General features: G+C 64.5%; 2 protein-coding genes and 1 long non-coding RNA gene across 5 annotated transcripts; 2 read left to right on the top strand and 1 right to left on the bottom strand.

Moving 5' to 3' along the window:
• Positions 1–502: 502 nt before the first annotated feature.
• Positions 503–9492, top strand: MEX3D (mex-3 RNA binding family member D). Its single transcript, XM_045491263.1, has 3 exons — positions 503–1393; positions 7284–7967; positions 8012–9492. The coding sequence occupies exons 1-3, from the start codon at positions 805–807 to the stop codon at positions 8665–8667; spliced, it is 1929 nt and encodes a 642-aa protein (XP_045347219.1). The 5' UTR covers positions 503–804; the 3' UTR covers positions 8668–9492.
• A 10268-nt stretch (positions 9493–19760) lies between these two features.
• Positions 19761–27331, bottom strand: PLK5 (polo like kinase 5 (inactive)). 2 transcript variants are annotated; one of them, XM_045491234.1, is made up of 15 exons: positions 27072–27331; positions 26338–26451; positions 26108–26224; positions 24990–25119; positions 24801–24888; positions 24619–24714; positions 23923–24121; positions 23719–23845; positions 23439–23515; positions 23201–23285; positions 22838–22915; positions 22522–22678; positions 21718–21847; positions 21528–21639; positions 19761–20603 (listed from the first exon to the last, which is right to left on the bottom strand). In XM_045491234.1, the coding sequence occupies exons 1-15, from the start codon at positions 27276–27278 to the stop codon at positions 20251–20253; spliced, it is 2070 nt and encodes a 689-aa protein (XP_045347190.1). In that variant the 5' UTR covers positions 27279–27331; the 3' UTR covers positions 19761–20250. The 2 variants fall into 2 exon arrangements, with proteins under 2 accessions (XP_045347190.1, XP_045347191.1); XM_045491235.1 differs by lacking the exon at positions 19761–20603 and having other exon boundaries at positions 21131–21639; positions 27072–27327.
• Positions 25163–26101, top strand: LOC123605014. 2 transcript variants are annotated; one of them, XR_006715546.1, is made up of 3 exons: positions 25163–25212; positions 25254–25616; positions 25761–26101. It is a non-coding gene; the product is annotated as an uncharacterized LOC123605014 (long non-coding RNA). The 2 variants fall into 2 exon arrangements; XR_006715545.1 differs by having other exon boundaries at positions 25181–25212; positions 25244–25616.
• Positions 27332–27946: the final 615 nt, after the last annotated feature.

Here is a 27946-nt window from a genome sequence, read left to right as displayed (position 1 = left end):
GGAGCCCGGGCCGGGTCCGCTCGGAGGCTGCCACCAGCTCATTTAGCGTGAGAAACCGCACGGGGAGACGCCGGAGGGCTTCTTCCCGCACCCGAGGGGCCGCTGCAGGAAGGGCCGCGGGCGCACGATGATTTTGGGGGTGGGCGCACCGGGCTGCTCTCGGGAGCCCGCGGGCCAGGGCGCCCCCAGTCGGGAAACACCACCACCCACGTGGCGGAGGCGCGGGCTCTGGCAGCACCCCCCCCCCCGCCGGGGCACCCCCCGAGGTCTGGAGGGGAGTTGGGGGAGGGGCGGGTGCGTGCGCGGGGAGGGGAGCAGCGGGCGCGTGCGAGGCCTGGGCCGCGAGAGGAGCCGCGCGCGCAGGGAGCCGCGGCCCGCGGGCACCTACCTGCGCCCGCGCCCGCGCCCGCCACGTGACCGCGCCCCGCCCCGCGCGCGCGTGCGCCTTGCCGGCGCCCCATTGTTGGCCGCGCGCGCGTCACGGGGCGGGGCGGCGGCGGCCGGAGGAGGGCGGCGGGCGGGCGGGAGGGAAGCAGCGTCCGCGCCGCCGCCGCCGCCCGCGCCGCCGCCGCCGCCGAGCCCCCGCCGCCAAGCAGCAAGCAGAGTCGCGCCGCCCCGCCGCCCGCGGCCCAAGCAGCCCCGCGCCGCCGCCCCGCCCGCCGCGCCCGCCCCGCCGCTGGATGCCGGGGGCCGGCGGCCCAGCTCTCAGAGGCGGAGCGCGGCGGCGGCGCGGGCGGCGGCGGCGGCGGCGCGGGCGGCCGGCGGCCGAGAGGCAGGGGCGCGGGCCCGAGCGCTAGCGCCGCCATGCCCGGCTCCACCGGCCAGCCCGACGGCGGCGGCGGCGACCCCAGCCCGCGCCCGCCCCCCCCGCCCCCGCCGCCCCCGCCGCCGCCGCCCCTGCCCGAGGGCGCCGAGGAGGCCGCGCCCGACGACGCGGCCGCTGCCGCCGCCGCCGCCGCCGCCGCGCTGCGCCTGGCGCTGGACCAGCTCTCGGGGCTGGGGCTGGGGAGCGCGGGCGGCCCGGACGACGAGGGGGCGGCCGCGGGCGGCGGGGACGGCGGGGCGGCGGCGGCGGCGGCGGGCGGCGCGGACGGCGGGGCGGCGGCTGAGCCCGCGCCCCCCGACGGGCCCGAGGCGGGCGCACCCGCGGTGGCCGAGGCGGTGGCGCCGGGCTCGCTGCCGCTGCTGGAGCCCGACGTGAGCCCGCCGCCGCCCCGGCCGTCGCCACCCGACGTGTTCGCTGGCTTCGCGCCGCACCCCGCGGCCCTTGGCCCCTCGACGCTGCTGGCCGAGCAGATGAACGTGATCGGCAGCCGCAAGAAGAGCGTGAACATGACCGAGTGCGTGCCCGTGCCCAGTTCCGAGCACGTCGCCGAGATCGTGGGTCGCCAGGGTGAGTGGCCGCCGTCTGGGGCGCCGCGCCCAGCTTCCCGGGGTCCCCGCGCCGCTCGCCCTGGGGAGGGGGCCGCCCCAGCCCAGCCCTGCCTTGCCGGCGGCCGGATGCCAGACCCTGGCCACGCCCCGCGTGTGGGCTCCGAGCCTCAGTGGGCCGCCTGTGCGCCTTTGTCCTGCCGTGGGCCGCGCGAGAAAGTTGGGCGCAGCCCGCGCTCCTCCTCTCTGCGCTCCGGCCGCCGCTGCCTTTGTCTGGACGCCCCCAGCCGGGTCAGGGTCCTCCGTGCAGCACCTCTGCCCAGGTCCTGGGTCGCCAGCGGTGGCATCCGAGGACCAGGAGGCTGGGCTGGGCGGTGGGCGCTCCACACCCAAAGCAGGCATGGGGCGGGGCTCGCTGGGGCTTGAGGGGGGCTTGGGGGCGGGGCGGGGGGGGTGCTCAGGCAGGGTCGAGACAGAAGTTGGGCGTACAAAGAGGGTATACATCTCCACTTGCCAGCCTGGGGGCCCTGCTGGGGGTGTGGGGCGGGAGGACAGGATGAGGATCCCCACCCCACTGTCAGCCCCAAGTCGGGGATTTGGGGACATGCTTAAGGACCATCTGTAAAAGCTCTCCTGGGGTCCAGCCTCGTAGCCCTCCCCTGGCAGGCCTTGGCAGCAGACCCCGGGGTGTGGGGGTCCTGGTAACAGCATTGTCAGAGAGTCCCTGTGGCCGCCCCATTGTTCTCTTTGTTAGAGAGCCAGTCTGAGATTTGCAGGGTGACATCAGGCCGGCGGCCGCTCATTGGCCCTGGAGCTGCGGGCGGGCGGGAGGATGGTGGGCAGTGCTCCTCCGGACACACGCCCACCCACCCTTTCAGTCGGCAGCCCCCAGCCCCAGCTCTCTCCTGCCTGCACCTCTCTGTGCCCCGCTCCCGGCTTGGAGGCCAGGTTCTAGAACGTGGGGTGGGGTCTGGGCGGGGTTTGAGATGGTGCTGCAGGACAGGCTGGCCTTGGAGCGCCGACTCAGTAACAGGAGCCGGGGGGGGGGGGGGGGGGGGGGGGGGGGCTTGAATCGCACGGTGACTTGTCACCTTGCCACCAGGGGCAGAGGGACCACAGGGGCGCCCCCGACACACTGCCCTTTGGGAGTTCCGGGTGGGAGGGGTGGTTTGCCCAGTTAGTTCTCCTGCTTTGTGTGCAGATGTCGTGCCTGGGTGAGGGCCCAGGAGTTGGGGGTAGGGGAGGGGACAGGCGGGTCTCAGCCAGCACAGCAGGACTCCAGCCTGACGCCTCCCGCTGCCACCCTACTGCAGTCCCTTCCCAGCCCCGGTCCCCCACACCTGTCCTGGGAGGTATAACCAGACTTTGCCCTGTGCTGGGGGCTGGGGGGTGGGGCAGACGTGGAAACCCAGCCCCGGGGGCTGTTGTCCAAAATCACTAGGCTGATCTGCTGGCTGGTTGGGGGGACACGACCCCACAGCACGAGGGCATGTTCCCCGTGAACGCGCGTGTCCCGGCACCCGGGGGGTCCTTCCGGACAGGCCGAGCCCACGCCAGTGTTCTTGGGAGTCAAGCAGAGAGCGCTCCGACCTATGCCTTTGGTTGTAGAGGACCAAGCTGCCGCCCGACCTCCCGGGTGGTGTTTTGGCACCCGTTTATTGGGTGTCGGTTTGGGGTCTTGCTGGTGGCAGACAGGAAGGCAGGCTGTCGGGGTGCAGACTGGGCCGGCCCCGTGACCCGAGGCGGGTGGGATCTCTTCTCTGGGGTCGGGGGACAGCACCTCCCTCGGGGGATTTGTGAGGCGCTTTCGGGGCTTAAGTTTATGTGTTTATCTCGAGAGAGGGAGAGAGAGAGCGCGCGCGCGGGCCAACCTGAGCAGGGGAGGGGTCGAGAGGGAGAGAGAACCCCAAGCAGGCTCTGCCCTGTCAGCACAGTCCCGTAAGCGGGACGCGGGGTGTCCGGTGGGGAAGCGTGACCTCGGGACTGGCTGGCACCTTGCGTCTCTCAGCTCTAGGACCAGTCGTGGCTTCTCCGGCCCAGCTGTCAAGCACAGCCTGGAGGACCGTGCCCCAGTCCTGCCCCCCCCCCCGCCCACTCCGCTCCCCCGTCTGCCCCCACCTTGCCACCTTGTGGGTTCCCGGACACGAAGCCTGCCCCTTCCTACTGTTCAGGCTCTCACCAGCGCAGGCCCTGAACTCCTCAAGACCCGGGCCCAGGACCACTCCATCCCCTAGTGGCCAGGCCAGCATCGCACAGACCTGGTGGCCGACCCTTCCCCCGGCCCTCACCTGAGCTGTGTTTTCAATCTTAGAGTGGGTTTCTGCACCCTCCGGGGACAGGGTAAGCGACCACAGACGCCGAGAGTTCGCTCTCCTCCCTCAGGTTGCAGCGCCTACAAGGTGCCTGCCTGGGGGCCTCGGCCTGCCCCGCCCCGCTGAGCCTCAAGAGATCCCCCAGAGAAGGTTCCCTGTAGCTGCGGGTCACAGGGGACAGAGACACGGGCCACGGCCGGGTCGGCAGGGCTGGGATTTGAACCTTAGTCCCTTGGGCTCGGTCTGCGCCGCAGGGAACAGAGGTGGGGCCCAGGAGAGGACTTTACCTCCCACGGCTCCAGGGTTGGGGGGACACGTGGTGCCCACTTGCCCCAGGTATGACCTTGGGCCCCATCCTCCTCAGAGCCTCTGGCTAGCTTGCACCCTTGCTGGGCGTGTCCCTGTGGGGCTGGGCTGGGCTGGGTCAAAGTCGTGGGCAGCTGCCTGGAGGTTTGGGTCAGGAAGGAGTGAATGATACCAGAGACGAGCTGGTGCTCAGCCACACCGGGTCCCTCTGTCTCTGCTGCCGTCAGGCTGGGGTCCGCGCTCTCGGGCTGGCCTCTCTCAGTGGGGAGAAGCCTGCTTTGCCCACTGCTCTCCCGCCCCGACCCCCCCGGAGCCCGGCCCCAGCGCTGCGGGCCTCGGTGCTCTTACTGGAAGTTGGGGGCGCTGCGGGGCTGTGCTGGGGCCCAGGCCCCCCTGTTTCTGTGTGTCCGCTGTGGGGCGCAGAAAGAAGGGGGTCCCCTGGCTCTGGGTTGGGGGTTCCTGGTGTTGGTGAGCGTAGACCTGGCCTACCGTGCCCACGTCGCCCGCACGGGCCAGCTCCCCCCACCCACCAAACAGACCGCCCCACGGTGACGCGGCCTCCCCCCACAGGACTGCAGCCCATTTGGGCCCTGCCTTGGGGACAGCACTGCACTGGTCATTGTGAGGATGTGTTCCAGCGCTGTCCTGCTTCCAGACTCTGCCCCTACGGTTCCCTCTGCCGGGCACCCTGGGAGTCCTCCCCTGGTTCGGGTCCTCCTTGCAGGGGCCGGCCTGTCTGTGGTCTCTGTGTGGGGTCCCTGGGGCAGCACACGGGTGGCCAGGACCCCAGAATGAGGTCACATGAGGGTTGGGACCTGGCTCCGCACGGGGACCCTCGGCAACCCTATACGAGGGCGGGGGCCCAACCGCAGCGAGGTGGGAGGTGCTGGGGCGGGGCAGAGACAGCTTCAGGGCGGTCACCCCCTTTCCCCCGGGCGCACCTGCCCGAGGTGGCTTCCTGGTGGCAGGGCCCGGGAATCTGCATTTCAGCCTGGGACCAGCCATAAGTGGTGGCTCCCAGGGTTCCCCCCAAGCGGGAGGCTTGGTCCCTGCCATCACTCACTCTGGCCTCACTGGCTTGTACCCACCAGGGCGGGAAGGTGGCTGGTTCACGCTCGGGGCCTCGGTTTCCCAGACCTGGCGGCCCCACCGCCCCCTCAAACTCTGTCATTTCTTGGGGTCTCGGCGAGGGTGGGGCTTGACTCAAATGGTGTCACCGCAGAAATGCGTCTCCTCTTGGCCGCTGGAGGCTCCGTCCAGGGCCACCTTTTGCGGGGGGGCGGGGGGACAGGATGGGTGCCAGTTCTGTGTGAGGGGAACCAGGCTGCTTCCCTGCGCAGGGGGTGCCCCCCCCACCCCGGTTTCCTCTCCCGCCCTGGCTCGGTGACCCCCCACCCCTTCTCCCGGTCTTGTTCCCTGTCCTCTGCACGGGCCTGCTGGCCGTGCACACGCGGGTGACGGCTGGGCACCTGCCTGGGGGCACCTGCCAGTCCGTGGCCCTTGTGGCCCCAGACCCAGGAGGCCGGGTCAGTTTGTGCCCTTCTCTTACTCGTGAGGAAACAGACACGGGGCGGTCCTTTGAGCGGCCCCTGTGACCCCCGCGCGCTCATCCTCACGGGCCACCAGCAGGGGGAGCTCAGGAAGTAGGCTGAGAGGTGTGTGCTGGGACCCTGGTGCGATCAGTATGGGCTTCCTGGAGGAAGGGGCGCTGGGCGGTGACTGGATGCAGAGAAGGGGGTGCAGGCAGGCGGCACTGAGGACACTGTTAAGGAGGGTAAAGGCCGTGTGGGGGCAGGGAGGCCGGGGCGGGCGGAGCCCCCGGAGAGGGTCCGGACTGACACTTGTGGTTTGAAAGCTTACCCACCAGCCGCCACGTGGGGAGGGGACCATCTGGACAGAAGTGGAGACGGGTCCGGGTCAGGGTGGGTTTTGGGGGGATGCCAGTGAGGCGGTGAGCCACTGAGGGAGGACCCGGGGGTGGGGGCTCGGGACCCAGGGGATGGGCCACGCCCCAACTTCCACCCTCCCCTGGAGGTTTCTGACCCCATTCACTTGGCTGTGCTTTTGCTCAAAGCTCTGGACGGGCCTGCTGTCCTTGGGCTCAGGGTGGGGCTGCCCCTGGGACAACCCTGCCACCTCCCAGGGTTCCCTCGCGCCGAGCAGTCCCCCCTGTCTGGTGCATCTTGGATTCCTTCCAGGGCAGGTGCGCTGGTCCCCCAGCTTTGTAAGCTTCTGCCTGAGAAGTCGGCAACAGTGTTATCCTCACCGGGGCGCCCTCTGTATTGAAACAGTATCCCCGTGTCCCTCTTGCCGCCCAGAGCCGGTGGGGGGGGGGGGTCGCCCAGACTCAGGATGTCTCAGAAGGCCCCCCAGAGAGGAGGTGGGGGTGTCAGACGCCTGCACAGGCACCCCGTCACAGCCCGGGGCCTCCCAGCCCACGCTGCACGCCGATACTCCGGTGCCCCCCACGGTGTCAGGCCCCCCGCCCGGCCTGGGACAGCGCAGTGCTGTGTCCGTGAGCATCATCCCCTCAGAGGCTGGGACCACAGGACCTTCGGGTGGAGTGAGTGAGGGTGCAAGAGGCTGAGTGAGACCTGGCTCCCTGTGGGCTGGGGCGAGGGGTCAGCTGGCCAGGAGAAAATCCCAGGTGTTGATGGGGACTCCGTGTCGGGGGTCTGCATTGGCGTCCCGGGACGGACAGAACAGACTGGGTGGCTTGAAACGATAGAAACGAATCCCCCCACGGAGCGCGGACATACGAATGCAAGATGCTGGCTGGGCCACGCTCCCTCCAGGAGGAGGGGGATCGTCTCCCGAACTTGCTCACCTAGCTTCTGGTGGTGGCCGCCGGTCCCCTGCGCCCTGGGCCTGTGGCTGCCTCGTCCCAATGGCTGTCTTTGTGTCCCTCTTATAAGGACACCTGTCACTGGGTTCAGGGCTGACCCCATTCCCGTGCGACCTCCTGTTAACTAATGACGCCTGCAAAGACCTTTCCAAATACAGTCCTGTTCACACGTACCGGGTGGACGTGAATTTGGGGGGCACCATTCAACCCGCAGTGGGGTCCTCCTTGCCTTCTAGCCAAAGCCACCACCACCTTCCAGCCTGGGACCAGAGGGGAAGCCGAGATGCGTGTCTGAGGATAAAGGCCAGGGTGGAGAGGGCAGCGAGGTGGGGGCTCCCAGCCCTCCCCCCAACCCCCACCGCGCCGGCCGGCCCCTGCAGCTGCTCCTCCAAGGGCTGCCCTGGGGAGGGGTCCCCATCCTTACTGTCTCTCCCCACCGCCACCCCCAGGGTGCAAGATCAAGGCTCTGCGGGCCAAGACGAACACCTACATCAAGACGCCGGTGCGCGGGGAGGAGCCCGTCTTCATCGTGACTGGCCGCAAGGAGGATGTGGAGATGGCCAAACGCGAGATCCTGTCGGCCGCCGAGCACTTCTCCGTGATCCGCGCCACGCGCGGCAAGGCGGGCGGGCTGCCGGGCGCCGCGCAGGGCCCTCCGCACCTGCCGGGACAGACCACCATCCAGGTGCGCGTGCCCTACCGCGTGGTGGGGCTGGTGGTGGGGCCCAAGGGCGCCACCATCAAGCGCATCCAGCAGCGGACGCACACCTACATCGTGACGCCGGGGCGGGACAAGGAGCCCGTGTTCGCCGTGACGGGCATGCCCGAGAACGTGGACCGGGCGCGCGAGGAGATCGAGGCGCACATCACGCTGCGCACGGGCGCCTTCACGGACGCGGGCCCCGACAGCGACTTCCATGCCAACGGCACCGACGTGTGTCTGGACCTGCTCGGGACGGCCGCCGGCCTCTGGGCCAAGGCCCCCAACCCGGGGCGGCGGCCCCCGGCGCCCACGGCTGGTCTCCGCGGCGACGCGGCCCTGGGCGCGCCGGGGGGCCCCGAGGCCTTCTATGCCGCGGGCCGCGGAGGGCCGCCAGTGCCCGACGCGGGCCCCGCCAGCCCCTACGGCGGCGCGGTGGCGGCGGCGGAGGCGGCGGCGGCGGCGGCGGCGGCGGCCCGGGCAACGGGGGCTTCTCCTTCGGCGGCGACGGCCCGGGGGCCCCCTCGGGGCCGCCCGCGCCCGAGGACTGTGACTTCGGCTTCGACTTCCTGGCGCTGGACCTGACCGTGCCCGCCGCGGCCACCATCTGGGCCCCCTTCGAGCGGGCCGCGCCGCTGCCCAACTTCAGCGGCTGCTCGGCCGTCAACGGGGCCCCCGCGCCCCCCGCGCCGGGCGCCCGGCGCAGCAGCGGGACCGGCTCGCCGCGCCACTCGCCCACGCTGCCCGAGCCCGCGGCCCTGGGCCTGGAGCTCCCGCTGGCCCGCCGCGGCGGCGCCGCGGACCCGGTGGGCGCCCTGGCCTGGCGGCCGGCGCCGGGCTCGCTGCCGGCCTTCCCCGCCGCCACCTCGTTGCCCGGCGGCGCCGCGGCCGCGGCGTGTCCCCCCCTGGACTCCAGCCCCTCCGAGGGCGGCCGCAAGCCCCCGGCCGCCCCCGCCCCGGCCCTGGCGCGCGAGTGCGTGGTGTGCGCCGAGGGCGAGGTGATGGCCGCGCTGGTGCCCTGCGGCCACAACCTCTTCTGCATGGACTGCGCCGTCCGCATCTGCGGCAAGAGCGAGCCCGAGTGCCCCGCCTGCCGCACGCCCGCCACCCAGGCCATTCATATCTTTTCCTAGCGGCCCGGGGCAGGGGTGGGGGGCGGCGGGCGCGGGGGCGGCGGGGGCGGCGCGGCCAGCGTTCGCAGACGAGCTTTAACTCGGTCCCAGGCGTGGAGACGGCCGCCCGACGGCACCACAGTTCTTAACCAATAAACAGTATTGAGTCGACAGGTTAAAATAAACCAGAGAGAAAAGGTCTGCCTGCACTTTCTATTTAAGACTCCCCGGCCCCCAGGGTGATCTTTTTACGAAGATAAAAATATATATATATACACACACACACACACACACATCCGATTTTTACAACTCCCGGTTGTCCTTTGGGACTTGGCGGATTTCAGACAGGACCTGCTGGCCTGGGAGGCGGCCTCGGCCTCCGCCTCCGCAGAGGCCCCTAGGAGGACAATGCGACGTTTTTACTCCCTGTGGGGGGCTCACCAGTTACCCTTTTGTACGTCAGCGGGGGGACAGGCTGGAAGGGTGGGGGGGTGGGGAGGGTCCCAACCAGAAATTTCTAACTTTGTGTTTTTAATTATTAATACCCTTCTGCTGTGGTTTCTGTTGTCAGTTTTTAAATTTTTTTAAATTGTGTTTTTTTAAACCTTTTGCTTTTTACCTCTTGTGTATATGTAGGGAATTTATAGGGAAATATGTACTTTATGGAATAAATTTTAAGAACTAAAATATATTTTATTTTAAATAAAGTAACGGACCTTTCATCTTACACAGCTAAATTACTGATTATATATTTGCTGAGCTGACTTAAGGGTTCAGAAAATTGTATCAAGAGTTTTATTTTTTGACTTTAAAGCCTTCTTAATAAAGCCCTTTTGCTACCTGTGAGCCCTTGGCGTGGTGTGGGGCAGGTGGGCGTGGGAGGGAGGGTTGGGGGAGGGGGTGCTCAGATCCGGCCCCTTCACCCCCTAATCTTCCAAATAAAGGCATCTGGACTCAGGATACCCCATGTCCAAGCCCCGCTCTTCCAGAAGCCGGGCCCCGTGTCTGCTTCCAGACGGGAGCATTGGGTCTGCGGAGAAGGTGGTCCAGCCAGGTCCCCCTTTCCTGAGGTTCAGGGCCCCCACGTTCCAGGGGACAGCTGACCATGGGACCAGCTTTGGCTGCTGTGGAGGGAGGGGTGCCAGGCTTGGGGGGGGGGTGGTGCTGGGGGGTCTCCCAGCCCATTTTGCAGAAGGAGAGAGAGGTTGGGAACCCCGCTCGCAGCATGGGTTCTAACACCTCCCAGCCCCAAAGGATGTCTGCGTTGTAGCCGCACATGCCATCCCTCACCCTCCAGGTCTAGTGGGGAGCAAGGGGGCCACTAGATGACTGACTTTGGCCCGGAGTCGGGACTGTGGGACCATGGGTTGGACCGTCTGCAGTCAGCGGGTGCCACCACAGTTCCCAAGGAGAGGAAGAATGCTCGGGAGTGAGTGGAGGGTGGGGTAGGAGGCATGGGACACGGTGACAGGGAGGGCCCAGGACTGCTCTGGAGACAAGCCTGGGAGCCGGGGACCCACGGGCTGCTGGCTTCAGTGGGCGGTGAGGAGGGGCCTGCAGAACAGAGCCTGCTAGGAAAGCCAGGAAGGCGTGGTGGAGCCACCTGGAGGGCTTCCAGGAGGAGGCGGGGGGGGGCTCCCGAAGACAGGTGGGGCAACAGGAGGGGCAGATGGACGGGGAACCCCGTGGGCAGGTCCCCAGGGAGTGGTGGCCGCGTCAGCCCCTCCGGCTGACCAGCGGCACCTGGGGCTGCAGGGCCCGGGGTGGGTCTCGAACAGCCACACACACCTGGGGCTCCGGTTCACTCCGCCTGGAGTTTCCCCACGTGTGAAACGGGTTCTCCACGCTCTCGGCTCTGATGAGGATCGCGGCTGAACTGGTTGAGTCATGGCCCCGGAACCTGTGAACGGACCGTATTTGGATAAAGGATCTTCGCAGATGTAACTGAGGCTCCCCCTGAATTAAGGCGGACCCCAAGTCTCATGACGAGCATCCTTATAAAGGACCTGCATACAGGGGCCCCTGGTCGGTTAAGCGCCCGACTCCTGATCGCAGCTCAGGTCATGGTCTCACGGTTGGTGGGTTCGAGCCCCGCATCGGGCTCTGCGCTGACAGCGCGGAGCCTGCTTGGGATTCTGTCTCTCCCTCTCTCTCTGTCTCTCTGTCTCTCTCTCTCTCAAATGACGTTTAAAAAAAGGACACACACACAGAGGGGGGATTTGAGACCTGGCCCCACAGAGAGGAGCCATGTGAAGTTGAGCCAGGGACGCCTGGGGCCCCAGAGGCTGGGAGAGGCACAGAGGACCTTCCCTAGAGCCTCCGGAAGGAGCCAGCCGTGAGGAGCAAATGCCTCTCACTCGCTTTGTGGCAATGTTACAGCAGCCACGGGAAACAGTACGGGTGGGTGGGCGACACGTGACGTGGGGTCTGGCCCTCAGTTCAGCGGTGGGGTTGAACACGGCTGCAGTGGCCCCAGGCGACCTGGGGTGAAGTCAGGCCGTGGCCATCGGGCCGGAGGCTATGGGGGCAGTGGGAGGTGAGAGTGTGGAGACCAGTCCCCCTGGCATTTTGGACACAAGAAGAAAGCAGCCCCTCGAGGGCTGAGGGGTCAAGGGAAAGACGGGACATCGAGGGGGTCGAAAGTAAGTCCTTGGAAAGGGGGTGGGGGCTGGAGCCCAAGCAAGGGGTTTCTGAAAGATGTAACAGGGGCGGGCCTGATCTGAGCTCTTGCTGTCCTAGAACTTACCAGAAATGTCTGAGGGATGTGCTCGCTCTCTACTGCGGGGATGCGAAGCTGACGCTCAGGATGCCAGAGGTCCTGGGGCTCCCGGGGAAAGCTGAGACCCCAGGTGGATTCTTGAGCCATTTGAGGCCCTGGATCCAGCTGTGCCTGAAGGCGGTCCATCCCAACCTCTTAGTTATGAGTGCCAGTAAGCTCTCCTGCTTTGCTTGAGCCATTGTGAGCTGGAGTAACTCAAACCGATGACCACCTACAGGGGCTATGTTCCTGGCCAGAGGGCTGGGGAGCGTTTCCTGGGGTCAGGGATGCTCAGCAAAAGGTCAGCTTCTTCACATCCAGGCACACTCTGGGAAGCCAAAGACTGAGACAAGTTTTCGTCGCCCTCTGGGTTCACGGGCTCAGCACATCAATGTGACTCTCACCCAGTATCTGCTGAGAAGGCCTCCATTCCGTGTCTCATCAGATTTCAGGGAGATGCTGAAGTGTAACCCCATGGTTCTCCCATCTGCAGAGTGGGTTCGCTGCGGGAACGATAAGTCACCTGCATGACCACGTGTTCCCTTGAGAGTTCCCTGGGACAGGAGGGATATGTCACCTCATGCCCACCAGGGTAGGGAAAGAATCTCTAAAGACAGACAGACCGCCTTCCTGCTTCATGACCCTGGGCATGTTATCTCCCTGACCTCAGTTTTCTTATCTGTAAAATGGGGGCTTAATCAGGGCTTAATCGCCCGTAGGTTAATGCAAAGCCTGGCACATGTTACATGTAGTTCCCGCCCTCCATCTGTGCCCTCAGACAATACATTCTGGAAGGGATCGATGCAGACACAACCCCTCTGGGGCCGGGAAAACGCCAACAAGCCAAACAGAAGAATAAACAATGCCTGGAACCTGGAAGGTGCTTAGTATTTGTTGGATGGATGGATAGATGGATGGATGAGTAAATAGACAGGTGGAGGGTGAATGAATGAGTGGAGGGATGGTGGATGGGTAAGTCAGAACTTCAGAAGAAGAGAGATGAATTCTGCCCCGGGAATAAGGGGAAGGCTAGATAGAGGGGTTGACTGGTAATGGGGAGACAGCGTGGCAAAGGCTTGGAGGTGATGGGATCACAGGGCACGTTCAGGGAACAAAGGGTAGTCAGAGGGACGGGTTACAATACTGGGAGACAAGGTTGAAATGCTTAACTGGAACATGGCCTTGGGACTCCTTTAGTCTCATCCATCCCAGTCGGGCCTTCCACGGCAGTCCCCATTTTTGTCTCCCTCACCCCTGGACCTTAGCCTTTACAAGGAGAAAGTCACACCAGCCTCTGCTGGAATTCAGTGGCCAATAGAAGTTAAATATAAACGTGGGGGCGCCTGGGTGGTTCGGTCGGTTGAACATGTGACTTAGGCTCGGGTCATGATGTCACGGCTCCTGAGTTCAAGCCCTGCCATCAGGTTCTCTGTTGTCAGCATAGAGTCCCCACCCCATCCCCCGCCGCCTCTCCCTAGCTTGCACTCTGTCTTACAAATAAATATTAAAAAATTTTGGGGCGCCTGGGTGGCGCAGTCGGTTAAGCGTCCGACTTCAGCCAGGTCACGATCTCGCGGTCCGTGGGTTCGAGCCCCGCGTCGGGCTCTGGGCTGATGGCTCAGAGCCTGGAGCCTGTTTCCGATTCTGTGTCTCCCTCTCTCTGCCCCTCCCCCATTCATGCTCTGTCTCTCTCTGTCCCAAAAATAAATAAACGTTGAAAAAAAAATGTTTTTTTAAATATTAAAAAATTTTAAATAAATGTAAACGTAAACAGCCACATATGGCTGATGGCTCCTATACCGAACAGGATCACTCTAGAATGTTCCAGTCCAGCATTGTCCAACAGAACTTTCTGCGATGATGGGAATGTTCTAGATCTGAGCTCTCCATTACAAGAGCCGCCAGCCAGCCACACTGAGTGACTGAGCATCTGAAAGGTGACCTGTGCCATTAAGAAATGGAACTTTTTTTTTTTTTTAAATTTTTTTTTTTTCAACGTTTATTTATTTTCGGGACAGAGAGAGACAGAGCATGAACGGGGGAGGGGCAGAGAGAGAGGGAGACACAGAATCGGAAACAGGCTCCAGGCTCTGAGCCATCAGCCCAGAGCCCGACGCGGGGCTCGAACTCACGGACCGCGAGATCGTGACCTGGCTGAAGTCGGACGCTTAACCGACTGCGCCACCCAGGCGCCCCAAGAAATGGAACTTTTAATTTTGCATTAATTAAATTTAAATGGCCACAAACAAGGAAGCATCGGGGAAGGCACTGTGCTATGCAGACTTTGAAATACTTGTCAACCCGGGAAGCAGGAGGGAAGGCCAGAGTGCCCAGAAACTGGGATAACTGTGTGTGGAGGCCCCAAAACAACAAGGGTCACAGAGGAGGCGGCATGTCACCTACATGGCAGAGGGGACTGTGCAGGAGGCAGCAAGCCCAGGCCCCTGAGGCGGAGGTGACCCTGGGTGCCTGGGGCGCCCAGCGTCCTCACGAGAGGGAGGCTTCACGAGAGGCCGCGTTGCTGGCCGTGGGGATGGGGAGGGCCCGCGGGCCCAGGATGCGGCGCCTCTGGAAGCCGGAAAAGTGGGGGAAACAGGACTCCTTGGGGCCCCGGGGGAACCAGCCCTGCCCCCGCCTGGGTGTTAGGACCTGTGAGCCCAGCGCTGTTGGAGAACCAGCGTGAGTGGTTTAAGCGGGCAGGTTTGGGGGGGATTTGTGCAGCTGCGGTAAAGTTACCCCAAACCCTTGCAAACACGGCTGGCCCTGTGGCCCGCACAGCGAAAATACAAAATGAGCCCGGACACCGTGTGGTCCGGGAAGGTAAGGATGTGTTCAAACAGCCCACAAGGATGGGGGTGTGTCCAAGGGACACAGGAGCCACCGCAGGAAAAGAGCTCCCGGTGAGCAGAGCTGGAGCGATCACTCTGGAAGATACAGGACGCCCAGTTAACCTGAATCATTTCATTTTAATATTTCAGATTTTGCGCTGGTTACTGACCTGGAGTTCAGATTGAACAGGATGTCGTGTGTTTGTATTTGCTGTGTTTGGCAATGGGCAGGGGGCTGGGGGGGGGGAGAGACAGAAAGGCATCGATTTACAAAGGCGTGTGCCCGGGAGCTCTGTCTTGGGGCTCCTCAATTCTGCCTGGCAGGTAAAGGTGGGGCCCAGCCAGCAGGACACGGGTGGGGGTGGTTAATATGGACCAGAACTAAGTGCACAGGTCATGGACATACCTTGAGGCCTGCTTCTCGCCATAGCCCGGAGCGGGTGTGCTCTGGGGCAGAGCCGGGGTGAAGCCGAAAGCCCCAAGCACCTGTGCCCCCGCGGGCCCCCTGCGCCGTCTTCAGGACAGGCCCCACCCACGACCGGACGGGGCCAGAGCAGCCCGTGCTCTGTCGCCACCGTGCGGCCGGAACGGCACATGACGCCTCAACGGCCGCGGGGACCGGCGTTGGGCTTGAATTGGTAAAGTGGAGACTAGGGTCTCTTGGCCCCCGGGGTTGTGGGCTCCCTCAGGCCACAAACGGACCCACGTTTTCCACCTTTCACCACTGACCCGTCCCCGGGCCAGCAGCTCCGCCCTGGCACACAAGGGGCACTCCCTAAATGTTTGTCGATTAAATGCCAGGACCCCAAAGGACTGAGTTTTTCCTTTACTCACACCAGATCTGGCCTTGGCCAAGGGTGACACAGGACAACTTGAACACCCTCTCCATGAGACTTTTGCCACTGTCCCCAGTAGGAGAAAGGACTCCAGTTCATTGGCTTTTTCTTAAATGTTTATTTTTGAGAGAGAGCGAGCACGCGGGGAAGGGCAGACAGAGGGAGACACAGAATCCCAAGCAGGCTCCAGGCTCGGAGCTCCAAGCTGTCAGCACAGAGCCCGACGCGGGGCTCGAACCCACAAACTGTGAGATCATGACCTGAGCCGAAGTCAGATGTTTAAACGACTGAGCCGCGCAGGCGCCCCACGAGACAAGGAGGCAGAACGAGGTCCCACGGTGAAGGACACAGGGGCCGGGTCCCAGGACAAGTTCTGAAAGCCAAGCAATAAATGTCGTCTGACTGTAAAAATACATCTGATTACTCTCCCATCTGCAGAGAGAGGTTGAGATTTGCCGGTGGAGAAAATCTCACCTATTTACATGTATCAATTGGGAGCTGAAAACCATTTTCAACCACTTCAGGCAGGAGATGACGGCCGATGTCAATCCTAATCAATCCTACGGACAGCATGGAACCTCGAACACAGTTTTGGTTCCCAACACGTGTTGGAAATCGTCTTGGGGATACACCCAGGGGTGGGCTTCCTGGACCATACGGTAATCCTGTGTTTAACTTACGGAGGAACCAGCAGCGGGGTTTTTGTGATTGAAGCCTTTACTGAGGCCACTGCAGAGTCACCTGCGGTTGTGAGAAATGCCGCTGAGAAACTCCCTTGTGCACTTGGCCCGGTTCTCCCTGATGGTCACATTTTACAAATCGATAGTCAGTATCTCCACCCGGATATTGTCGTTGATACAATCACCTCCCTTATTTCAATTCACTTGTTTTCATTTTACTCGCACTCACCTGTGTGGTATGGCATCGCCCACAAGTTCACCAGCTGCGGAAATCCGTGCGTCCACCCCGCAAGTGTCCCCCCCCCACCCGTAACCCTGGCAACCACTCATCTGTCCCCCATTCCTAAGATGTTGTCGCTTCATAAACGTTATATCAGGAGGCTCTTGTTCTCCGTGACCTGTCTGCGATGGTATGTTCTCACTCGCAGGCTCTCGGGAGTCACCAGGATTCTAAAACCTCCCCGTTTGGCAGGGGGGCAGGTGGACATGCCTCCAGCCACACTTTTCTCCCAGCAGTTACATATCGAGGTCACCCGCGTGCCTCAGTTTCCCCGTCTGGTAAGTGGGGGAGAGAACCCCCGACCCCAAGCCGAGTTACGTGGTTTAGAGCAGGCGGGGCACGCGAGGCCGGCGTCCGGGACCTGGCCCCTGCGAAGCTTTATGACGTCACACGCGGTTGCCACAGCAGCAGCCAATCACATCTGCCCGGCTGCGCGGGGGGGGGGGGGGGCGGCCCCGCCCCGCCTGCTGCTGATTGGAGGAGGCGTCGCATCGCGCGCTCCCACAGACCAATGGGAACGTGGTCCAGAGGCAGGGCGCGGGGGAAGCCAAGTTCCCTGCATCCTTCGGAGCATCCATTCTCTCGGTGGCTTCCTCTTAACAAAATAAAAAAAGAAAGAAAGAAAGGCCCGGCCTGGCACGCATTCGCTGCCTCTTCCTGGAGCTCCGACCCTTGCAAGCGCCCACCAAAGGGAGGCTAATGATTTTATTTCTTGAGGTGCCCTGTTACCCTGTCTGAAAAAGACTCCAGAAACTCGCAGCGTGGGAGCCCGGAGGAGGAGGCAGGGGCTCCCTGCCCCTCCTGCAGTTCGCACCCTCCGGCTGAGAGCTGGTCTGGGAGGTCACCCAGATGCTGTGTCGTGTGGGCCGGCTGCTCGCTGAGCCGGCGCCGCTGTGGGGCCGCAGACGGGCGCGGGCAGGCACTGAGGGCAGGGCACTGTGCCAGACGGGCAGCTACATGCTGAGGGTGCTGGGTCCCGGGCTGGGTCCAATGCGTGTTTCGCTACCGCTGAGTGGTAGCAAATCAGCACAAAGCCGAGTGACCTGAAGCGGCGAAATACACTTGTCTTTTTCCTTCATCATTTCTGGAGTTCGGGAAGTGGGAAGGGGTCCAGATGCGTGGTTCTGGCTCGGGGTCTCTCACGAGGTTCTGGTCACAGGCGGGCTGGGGCTGCCTGGTCCGAGGGGCTCAGCTGGGGCCCGAGGACCCGCTCCCAGGCGGCCGGCCGGGGCTGCTGGCGGGAGGCTCGGGCCTCTGCACGGCGCTGTCTGAGCACCATCAGGTCACAGGGGTGAGGGCGCGGAGCCAGCGATCCCAGAGAGTGCCCGGCAGACACCTGTATCTTTTGTGACCCAAGGGTGTGGATAGCAAGACCCTGGGGCTGCTGAGTGCCGGCGAGGAGGCCACCCCCAGAAGACCGTCTGTTGACCGGAAACACACCAAGGCGAAGCAACACGACCAGGGAAGGCCGGCATCCCCTCCCCTCCTCGCGGACCCCTCTCGCTCCTTCCAGGTGATCCGGCTGGGGGCGGGGCAGCCACGTAGCCCAGGCCTGGCCAGTAGGCTTCAACCTGGGACTTCTGCCTGCATTGATGGGAGAGTCTGGCTGACACATTTCCCCCACTTGGCCTCAGAGCCTGCTAACGAGCGAAGTCAACACAGAAGTTGGTAGCACAAGAGACAGAGAAAGGGAGAGAGAGGCAGAAGGAGTCCTTGGCCTGTGTCCGACTCCCCACCATTTCGGCACTGGAAGCCGGTCCTTTGTGTGAGGAGCGATTTCCGTCATGTGTAACACGAAGCCACCCACAGGTGAATGGCACAATCACAATGTGCCCACCACGCACGGCACGTCCCTCGGCCGCGAGCAGGAGCAAGGTGCCCACCCCTGCCGCCCCGGACGGACCCCGAGCACACGACGCTCAGGGAGGGAACCCGACACGGGCGGCCACACGGGTGTGAGTCCGCGTGTGTGAAACGTCCAGAACGGGCTCATCCACGGACGGGAAGGGGGCTCGTGAGGGGGAGGTGACTGCTGATGGGGGTGGAGTTTCCTCTTGTGCTCATGGAATGTTCTGGAACTAGATGGAAGTGGTGGTTGCATAACATTATGAATGCACTCAACGCCACTGAGTTGTACACTTTACGTTTATTATTTATTTTATTTTAAGAGAGAGAAACAGAGAGAATCCCAAGCAGGCTCCCCACTGTCAGCACAAAGCCCGGCCACATGGGGCCTGATCTCAAGAACCACGCGATCACGACCTGAGCTGAAGTCTAGAGTCAGACAGCCGACTGAGCCACGCGGGTGGCCCTGAGTTATGCACTTTAAAGTGGTTATTGGGCTGGGGAAAAAATACAAAAAATAAAATAAAATAAATAAAATGGTTAATGGCGCGGCGCCTGGGTGGGTCAGTCGGTTGAGCGCCCGACTTCAGCTCAGGCCATGATCTCACGGTTTGAGGGTTCGAGCCCCGCGTCGGACTCTGGGCCGACGACTCCGCGCCTGGAGCCTGCTTCCGATTCTGTGTCTCCCTCTCTCTCAGCCCCTCCCCTGCTCACACACACACTCTCTCTCAAAAATAAACAAGAAAAAATTTTTTAAAAATGGTTAATTGCACGTTATGTAAATTTCATGTCCACGCTACTACTCAAAGGGCAAAAACAGCAGGATGTTTATCTCCAGTGTTTTCTGTCTCCCTTCTGCCAGTTCCTCTCCCACCCACACCCCCTTCCTCCCAGGTTCTCCCAGGGCTCTTCAGCTCCCGCCCCTCTTGTACACGAGAGTTTCTCCTCCCACGCCAGGCCACACCAAGGCATGCGGCCTCCCGACCTCCCTCGGCCCCAAGAGCCAGCTTTCCCTCCTCGCTCCCTTGCACTGGCAGCGGGCGGGAGGCGGGCCTTCACACGCAGGCGCAGAAATGCATCCAGGCACACGGTTGAGGGAAAAGGCAAGGGCGCATTGATGGCTTCCTTCTTCGCTGGGGAAACCCGAGTGCCGGTGCCCCCGCGACCTCCCCAGGAAGGCGGCCGCTCTGCCCGTTTGCAACTTGTCACAAGTAGATGGCATCCACGTTACACTTTTGGAATCGACAGTAAGTGGCTCAGCAGGGACAGCTTGCAGGGTGCCCGGGGGCCGCTCTGGTCCCAGGGGCGCCCGCAGCACAGGGGGTCCTGAGCGGGGCTGCGATCTGCCTGGGAGGCACCCCCCAACCCCCTGTCCTCTCTCCTGACGGACATGACATGATGTGGGCGCCAGCCGAGGGACAATGACAGCGATGGCGGTGGGCAGGGTGCTGCATGGGCACCGGAAGCCACCCCTCCCCCACAATGTTGCTTTTCATCTTCACTGTTTGCTTCCCTGATTCCAATAAAATTAAGCATCAGGCCTGTGAATACTTCAGTTTCTCTAAAGCAGGGTCTCTCCCCAGCACTGGGGACTTGGGGGCATCCGGGTACCCTGGCCCCACCCCCTTGATGTAGGACCGCCCTCACCCATCCCCCTCCCACGTGACAGCTGCCGACCCCACACCCCCTGGGGGCAGGACCGCCCCCACCCAGGACTCTCTAAAGGCTGAGGGCATTTTAAAAAACTATATGGGGCGCCTGGGTGGCTCAGTGGGTTAAGTGTCTGACTTCGGCTCAGGTCATGACCTCACGGTTTGTGGGTTCGAGCCCCACGTGGGGCTCCGTGCTGACAGCTCGGAGCCTGGAGCCTGCTTCGGATTCTGTGTCCCCCTCTCTCTCTGCCCCTGCCCTGCTCGCACTCTCTCAAAAATAAATAAAAAGTTTAAAAAAAACAAAAAAAGTCTCCCAGCAGTCGGCGTCAGGGAGCAGCCGGCCTCCCCAAGCCTCCAGTCTCAAAATCTCAGCCGTCCCTGGGCTCTTTGCTGGCCGGCCGGTCCTTTCCGTAATTCGTGTCTCTGTGAGAATAGGCTGCGTGTAGTAGCTCCCAGTCGTCGGCCAGCCCTGGGAGCACATGTCCCCTGGCTGTCACAAGATGCCTTCCCTGCAGAGCACGGGCCACCGACTTCCCTGCCCGGCCACTGAGCAAAGGTCACACGCTTCAGCTCTCGGGTCACGGCACAGCCGCTCTGGTGTGAGTTTCTGTGTTGGCGGAGATCTGTGCCAGGAAGAGGAGTGAGCTCAGGGCAGGCTGGTCTAAATGTCCCCTCCACTTACAGGCCACGAGGCATCTAACGCCACCAGAGAGGCAGACGGCAGGCTAGGGAGTCAAGTTTTCTTTAATGAAAAAAAGGACAAAGCCGCACAAAAGTCTGGGTTGAACAGTCACGACACAAAGCAAGCCTCCCGCCCCCCCCCCACCGCCATGCTGTCCCCAGGGACACCCCTCTGGGGAACCAGAGCCTGAACGGAGCCGGGGCCCCGGCATTAGATGCTCTGCAGCATGTGAAGAGCGTGGAGAAGGCGTTGCCGGGTGGCCGGGGCGCAGCTGGGGCTCCGCAGGGCGCCCAGGGCGTGCGTGGTGCTGCGCTGGCCGCGTTCCCGGACCGTGAGCCGCAGCTCCCGGCCCTGGCCGCTCAGGATCAGGTGAGCCTGGTCTCCGAGGCAGCTCACCTGCCAAGGGGAGAGGAGCGAGGTCAGGAGAGAGGGCCCCCCCGGGGCCTACCCCCTGCCCTGGCATGAACAGGGCAGGTGGAAGGAGGCTGAGAGCCGCCTGCCTGGGTCTCAGCGGCCGCCCCCCACCCCCGCTCCAGGAGCTCAGGGAGCAAGCCCGGGGGCCCTCCTGCACCAACAGGACAACAAGACTCAGACGGGGACTCCCCTTCCCACGGCCACCCAGTGAGACCCCTGCTCTTAAGCCTGTGACCCGGGTGAACCGGCCTCCCCAGCTGCGGCCCCGCCTGGGTCAGTGCGAGCGTGCTAGCCCCACTCTAGTCTGAACAGGCAGGGAGGGGTTCCTGGAAAATAAAATCATAATTTTTACAAATAACAAGGAAAGCAGGGGTGCATGGGGGGCTCAGTCGGTTGAGCGTCCGACTTCGGCTCAGGTCATGATCTCCTGGTTCGCGGGTTCGAGCCCCGCGTCGGGCTCTGTGCGGACAGCTCGGAGCCTGGAGCTGCTTCGGATTCTGTGTCTCCCTCTCTCTCTCTGCCCCTCCCCTGCTCACGCTCTGTCCGTCAAAAATATAATAAAACCTTACAAACTTTTTAAAAATAATGACAACGAAAGCCCTGCCCGGGCCGTCGGTCTGGGGGCTGGCTAGGATGTGTCAGACTGACGTCACCATGACCGCTCGGGAAAGCCTCAATCTAGAAATGACTTTCCGGGGAGATGACGTTCTGGCAGCTGCGAACGCCACCCGCGGAGATGACCCCGAATCACGCTGCCCCGGCACGGACACACGTTTTTGGTTTCGCGGTGTTTGCGCTTAGAGGTCAACATGCCCCGCTGCCCCCGGCCGCGCCCCCAACAGTGCCTGACGGCCCGGGGCTGCCCCGCAGAGGCCACCGAGGACGAGGGCCACCCTGCGCACTCACCTGCAGTGTCCCATCGCTGAAAAGCAGCAGCAAAGCCCGGTCCGACGCGAGGAAGCGAAGCAGGCAGTGGCCGGGGGTCGCCGGGGGGGGTGGGCGCGGGCCGGCCCTCCTCCTGCGGGCACACCCGGCCTTGTGGGCCTCAGGCTGGCCGTGTCCCCAGCGGCCTGGCCCCGCCCCGTCCGGCCCTTACCTCCCGCGGCCGCTGCTGCATGTATCGGGCCAAGAGCCGGAGGACGGCCAGCTTGGCGCCCAGCGGGCTGGGCGCGTCCCTCGGGGCGAACGTGTCCAGCCTCCCCCGCGCGGACGCATAGCAGACCCGGCTGGAGAGGGGGTACAGGGCGGTGCTGGCTGCCGCAGCCTCGATCCTGGGCACCTGACGCCCGAGGACAGCTTCCCACCAGCCACACCCCCTGGGATGGGGATCTGGAGGCCAGCTCCTCACGGCCCCTCTAGCCACACCCAGCACGTCCCGCTGAGATCCTGACCCGCCCCCAAACCCATCCTGCCTCAGGGCTGCTCCCGCCTTCCTGCCCTCCCCTCCCACCCCCCACCCCGCCACAGCCTGTCCCTACCTGACCAGTCCAACTGTCTCCCTGCTGAGTCTATGTCACTCCTGCCGTGAAGGTCATGTCAAACGTGACCTGTTCCAACCCCGGCTTGAAGGTCACTGACTTCACAGCCTCCCTGTGCCCCCATCTCACTTTTCCTCAAACCCACTGCGCTGGGACCCATGTCAGGAGCTTTGCACATGCTGTTCCCCGTGCCTCAGATGCTGTTCCTGACAGGCTCCTTCCCATCTTTCAGGTCTCGCCTGAATGTCACTTCTTCGGAAAGCCCCTCCACAACCAGGTTGTAGACGGTCACCTCCACCCCCACCCCCTGCAAAGTGGTCAGGCAGGAAGGGCTTACAGATGCGCAGAGCAGGCCCGATTTTAATAAATACTTGCAGAATGATTAAGGAAAGGTGGGGGGGCCCAGGAGCCCCAAAACTTACTCCCCCGGGGGGCGCAGGGCCATGTGCGTGCCGTCCCGAAGCAGGACACCGCTGCCCCCATCCGACAGCTGATAGCCGAAGCCATACTTGCTGAAATAATCCACCCACGTGGGGGCCCAGAGGACCGGCTGCTGCCCTCCCGGGGGGTCCTGTGGGGCTGGGCGCAAAGAAGGGAGCTGAGCAAGGGGGTCTCGGCGGGGCCTGGTGGGGGAGCGGGGGAGGCGCGGGACGCGTAGAGGAAAGTGCGGACAGAACGAGGCGCTTGTCTTTGGATGTGAAGAGGCAGGTGGCCGGGGTGAGTCCCCTGGGCTCCTACCTGGGAGGCTGGGATCCAGGCAGAGCAGCAAGTTCCTGATGGCCGCCTCTACCTCCTGCCTCCGGCTCCCCTTGGGTCCTGGGGAGACAGATCTATGTGGGGGGGGGGCGTGGAGGGAGGACAGGCCTGGCCCCCCACCACGAGGGGCCCCTCCCACCGGCCCCGCCCCCGCCCCCAACTCTCCAATCTGGATAAATCTTATTTTGAAGCCAGAATGATTCTGAACATCGTTCCCATTTTACAGGTGGGAAAGGTGAGGCCAAGAGAGGGGCGGTGACCCTGGCAAGGCCCAGTCACCGCCCCCCACCTCTCTACCCTCACTTCCCACCAGCAGCCCCCGCCTAGGATGGAGTGTCTGCTCACCGGCTGGGTCACTCCGGAGGGTCCCGTGGGTAAGCCGGTAGACGGGGACTGCGGAGCGGGGAGCCTCTCTGTCCAACAGGGAGGCCTGGGGAGGAAGCAGCAGGGGTGAGGGGAGGCCCTGGGCCCCCAGGAGGGCCCTGAGGTGGGGGAGGGGCTCCAGCCTCGTGGCTCTGAAGCCCCTCCCCCCGTAAGAATGCGTCCCACGCGCCTCCACGTGCGCGCTGCCGCGAGCCCTCACCTCACCGCCCCACTCCGTGGAGTCAGGATCTGAACCACCTCCTCCTGAATCCGAGGCCTCGTTAGGAGTGCAGGGGCCTGGGGGAGCACCAGGAGTTTGGGGGGGCACAGCCCCGCCCCCCGTGCAGCAGGGGGGTATCCGCCACCCACATCCGCCTCTGCCACGGATGGGAAGGTGCGGAGGAGTGGAAAGGACCCACGGCCAGGCGGGGGCGGGTGCAGGCGGCCGGGAGCAGGGGAGGGGGGCCGGGAGCAGGGGAGGCGGCGGGTGCAGTACTCACAGGGGGGCCGGCACTGGACCAGCAGCAGCTGGCCCACCTTCCGGACGAGCCCGCGCAGAGGCTGGGGCATGGTAAAGATGGGTGGGCTGTGGCAGGAGCGGGCCGGCAGCCGGTCCGGGGTGAAGCCCTTTGGAGGCGGGCACCGGGGGTCAGCACCGGGCGCGGGCCGCCCGGCCCCCGGCCCCCCCGCTGGACCCCACGCACCTGTGTGAAGAAGTCATCCCGCAACAGGCGGTCCAGGCTGGGCCGGTCCGCGGGGTCGGGCGCCAGCAGGCGGGCGATGAGGCGGCGCGCGTTGGGGGACAGGTGGGCAGGCTCGGGGTAGCGGCCGGCTCTGATGTTCTGGTACATCTCCGACAGGGGAGCCGCCGTGAAGGGAGGGGCCCCGGTCAGCGCTGTGTACCTGCCCCGGGGGCGGGGTGGGGGGGGGTAGGGGTGGAGGGTGGGGCAGGGGCCTGGGTTGCCCAGGCTTGGCGTGCCCCTACCCACACCCCCCTGCTCCGGACAGGCTTCGCGTCCGCTTTCCCGCACCTGCCCCACACCCGCTCCCACCTGGCCGGTCCCGTCCACGCGGCTGACGCCAACGTCCGTCTGCACGCCTGCCTGCGCGGGTTCCACTCCCGGTACCTCACGACCGCGGACCTACCCGCATCTGCCCGTGTGCACCGGCACACGCCCGTCCACACCTCCGGGCCGGCTCGAACCTGTGTTCCCTCCCACGTGCCCTATGCACCCCCGCACACTCGCACGGCTCCCACCGGCCCCACGCCCGCCCGCACGTGTCCTAGGCTCGCTCACGCCTGCCTGTCCCCATTCGCCCTCCCCCCTGCATACTCACACCTGTCCTCGCCTGCCCCTGCCCTCTTCCCCAGGCCCGGGGGCCCCCCGGGACCCACTCACATGATGCAGCCGAGAGCCCAGATGTCTGACTGGCAGGAGTGTCCACTCCTGGAGATGACCTCCGGGGCCAGGAAGTTTGGGGTCCCGCAGAGCACTCTGGGAGGGGATGGCGGCGGGCTCGGGAACGCTGGGGCCCGGCGCGCCAAACCGGCCCCGCCCGCGCCCTCGAGCCCTCCGTGTACCTGTGGCAGCGGCCCCCCGGCCCAATCCTGGCAGCCAGCCCCAGGTCTCCAATCTTTAGCACCATGTTCTTGCTCAGGAAGAAGTTACCTGCCGGGGTGGGGGGGGGGTGGGGAGGGCAACGGGGTATGAGGGCGGAAGCCACTCCCCCCCCCCGCGCCCCTCCCCCCCGCGCCCCTCCCCCCACTCACTGGGCTTCAGGTCGCGGTGCACGATGCGCCGCTGGTGCAGGTGACACAGGCCGCTGACCAGGCCCCGCAGGTAGTAGCGCACCTCGGGCTCCGTCAGAGTCTGCCGCGCCTCCAGAACGTGGGCCAGTGACTGCAGGTGACCGCAGGCAGCAGTGGCATGGAGGACGCACAGGTGGGCACAGGATGGGCACAGGTGAGCAAAGGTGGGCACAGGCGGGCACAGGTGAGCACGGGAAGGCACAGGATAGACACAGGAGGGCACAGGTGGGCACAGGCGGGCACAGGATGGGCACAGGTGAGCAAAGGTGGGCACAGGAGGGCACAGGTGAGCACAGGAGGGCACAGGCGGGCACAGGTGAGCACAGGAGGGCACAGGTGAGCAAAGGTGGGCACAGGCGGGCACAGGTGAGCATGGGAGGGCACAGGATAGACACAGGAGGGCACAGGTGGGCACAGGTGAGCACAGGAGGACACAGGTGGGCACAGGAGGGCACAGGTAGGCACGGGTGAGCACAGGTGGGCACAAGTGAGCACAGGAGGGCACAGGCGAGCACAGGAGGGCACAGGTGGGCACAGGCGGGCACAGGATGGGCACAGGTGAGCAAAGGTGGGCACAGGAGGGCACAGGTGGGCACAGGAGGGCACAGGTGAGCATGGGAGGGCACAGGTGAGCACAGGAGGGCATAGGTGGGCACAGGTGAGCACAGGACACAGGTGGGCACAGGTGGGCATAGGTGGGCACAGGTGAGCACAGGACACAGGTGGGCATAGGTGAGCACAGGTGAGCACAGGAGGGCACAGGATAGACACAGGCGGGCACAGCTGTGCTCAGGGGGGCTGGATCGAGTTACGGTGGTCCTACATGGCCACAGATGAAGAGATGGGCCAGATGAATAAACGGGCACAAGTGGACACAAGTGAGTCCTGGTGTGCAGAAGTGAGTCACCCGAGCCTAGGTGGGCACCGGTGCATAATGGACGAGCACAGACGTGTCTGGTGCAGACGCAGCAGAGACAGGCACGTACAGAGACACACAGGTGGGCGCAGGGAAGCACCACAGACATGCGTGGGGGGTGCGGGGCGCGGCGCAGGCTCCCTCTCCACCCGCCCCGGGGCACCTGGCGGCTGCAGTACTCCAGCACCATGTACACGTGGTCGCGGTCAGCAAAGTGTCCGTGGAAGGCTACAATGTTTCGGTGTCGCAGGCGGCTGTGCAGGGCGATCTCACGTTCCACCTGCAGGCGTGGCCCCACCCGACCCCTAGTACTCGGGCCCAGGGGCGTACACCCTCACCCCCAAGGGCAGGAACCTGTCTGGCGCCCCCCTGCGAGCCAAGGTCTGGGCCTACCTTCCCCCGGGTGCGGAGGCGCCCGGCCCCGCCCCCACCACGAGGCACCACCTTGAGGGCAAACACCTCACTGGTGGACATGTCCATCAGCTTGTAGCAGCGGCTGAAGGCACCCTGCAGCGGAGAGGTGCCCGGCTCAGCGGCCCCGTGTGCGCAGGTGTGCGGACAGGTGACCAGGCCTCTTCACGTGCACGGACACACAGACAACAGGAGACGCACGGACACACAGCTCACACCCTCAGACCCGCACAGGCAACCCCCCGAGCATGCAGGAAAACGCAGGGACGCGTCCCCAGACGTATCCAGATCTGGAAACACCCAGCCAGCGGACCACAATATAGCATATGGACGCACGCAGACGCGGAAGCACATTCAGACGCGCGCCTGGAGACAACACGACAGAGTTCTTGCAGAGGCACGGAGCCCGGGAACACTCGAGCGCTCACCCACAGCCCCGGACAGACGGCCGACCTACGGGCACCGCACAGGACGCCAAAGAGCGGTTCCCGCCACGGCGCACGCGGTGCAGGGGCTACGCCACAGACGCGGCCGCGCAACCCGCGCAAGCCCAAAGCCAGACCCCAAACTCGCGCGGACACACGACACACGCAGAAGGAAAACCCGGGGGCTCGCCGGGGCTCGCGATCGCGCGCGCACACCCCTCCCCGCCCCGCCGGGACCCCCGCGCGGCCCCGGACCCTCGCCGCGCACTTGTGGTGCCGGGGGGGCCGCACCTTGCCGATCAGCTTTCCGCGCCTGTAGACGCGCCCGGAGTTCGGGTCGCGCAGGAAGACGGAGACCGGCGGGCGGCAACTGTGCCGCCGCCGCGGCCCGGGTTCCATCCCGCCCGGAGCCTGGCGGGCGCTCGGCGCGGGCACTGGCGCAGCCTCAGCGGGACCACCGCGCGGCTGCTCCCGGGGCTGAGCGCCGCTGGGGCGCATCTTATTGGCTGAGGGGGCGGGGGAGGGGGCGTGGCCCGACGCTCGGGGCGTGGCCAGGCGCCGGCGGGGGCAGGTGTGCGCGGTGAGCCGGGGGGGGGGGGGGGGGGGGGGGGGGGGGGGGGGGGGGCGCACGGGGACACCGGGCTGGAGGGAGTTTCAGTGATGAGACAGGAGCTCGCGCCCGGCGCGACAGCCCTGCGCCAATCCGGTGCGATCAGCCGGCTCGCTGCTGTTCCAAGCCTGCGCCTCCCGCCAGGCTGTGAAGTGTTAACGTGCCCATTGCCCTGAGCAGGAAACTGAGGTCAGAGAGATCGGCTCCTCTCGGAGGCCTTTCCAGGGAGAGGCGACTGGAAGCGAGGGCTTGACGGGGCTCTCGTGGCACTGGGAGCCGTGGCAGGATTCAGAGGAGGAGAAAGAAAACCAGTATCTCTGGGGCTGGAGCTGGTTGGAAAGGGAGTGAGGCCTGGGGCAGGGACCCAGGAGGGGCCCCGCTGGGGGTTAGGGGTACCATATATTCAGGGCGCTAGGCAGCGAGGAGGAACAGAATCTGGGGACCCAAGAGCAGACAAGCGTTTGTGACTCCCGGCATGGGCGGCCAAGGGGAGACAGGTGAAAGGGCTAGCGGGCCGTCTGGGACCCTCCTGGGAACCGGCGGGGACATCCCTGAG

The sequence above is a fragment of the Leopardus geoffroyi genome, chromosome A2 (genome assembly GCF_018350155.1).
Source record: "Leopardus geoffroyi isolate Oge1 chromosome A2, O.geoffroyi_Oge1_pat1.0, whole genome shotgun sequence".
Lineage (NCBI taxonomy): Eukaryota > Metazoa > Chordata > Mammalia > Carnivora > Felidae > Leopardus > Leopardus geoffroyi.
The sequence above is the reverse complement of the archived record's forward strand: the minus strand, read 5'-3'. Positions and strand labels throughout refer to the sequence as shown.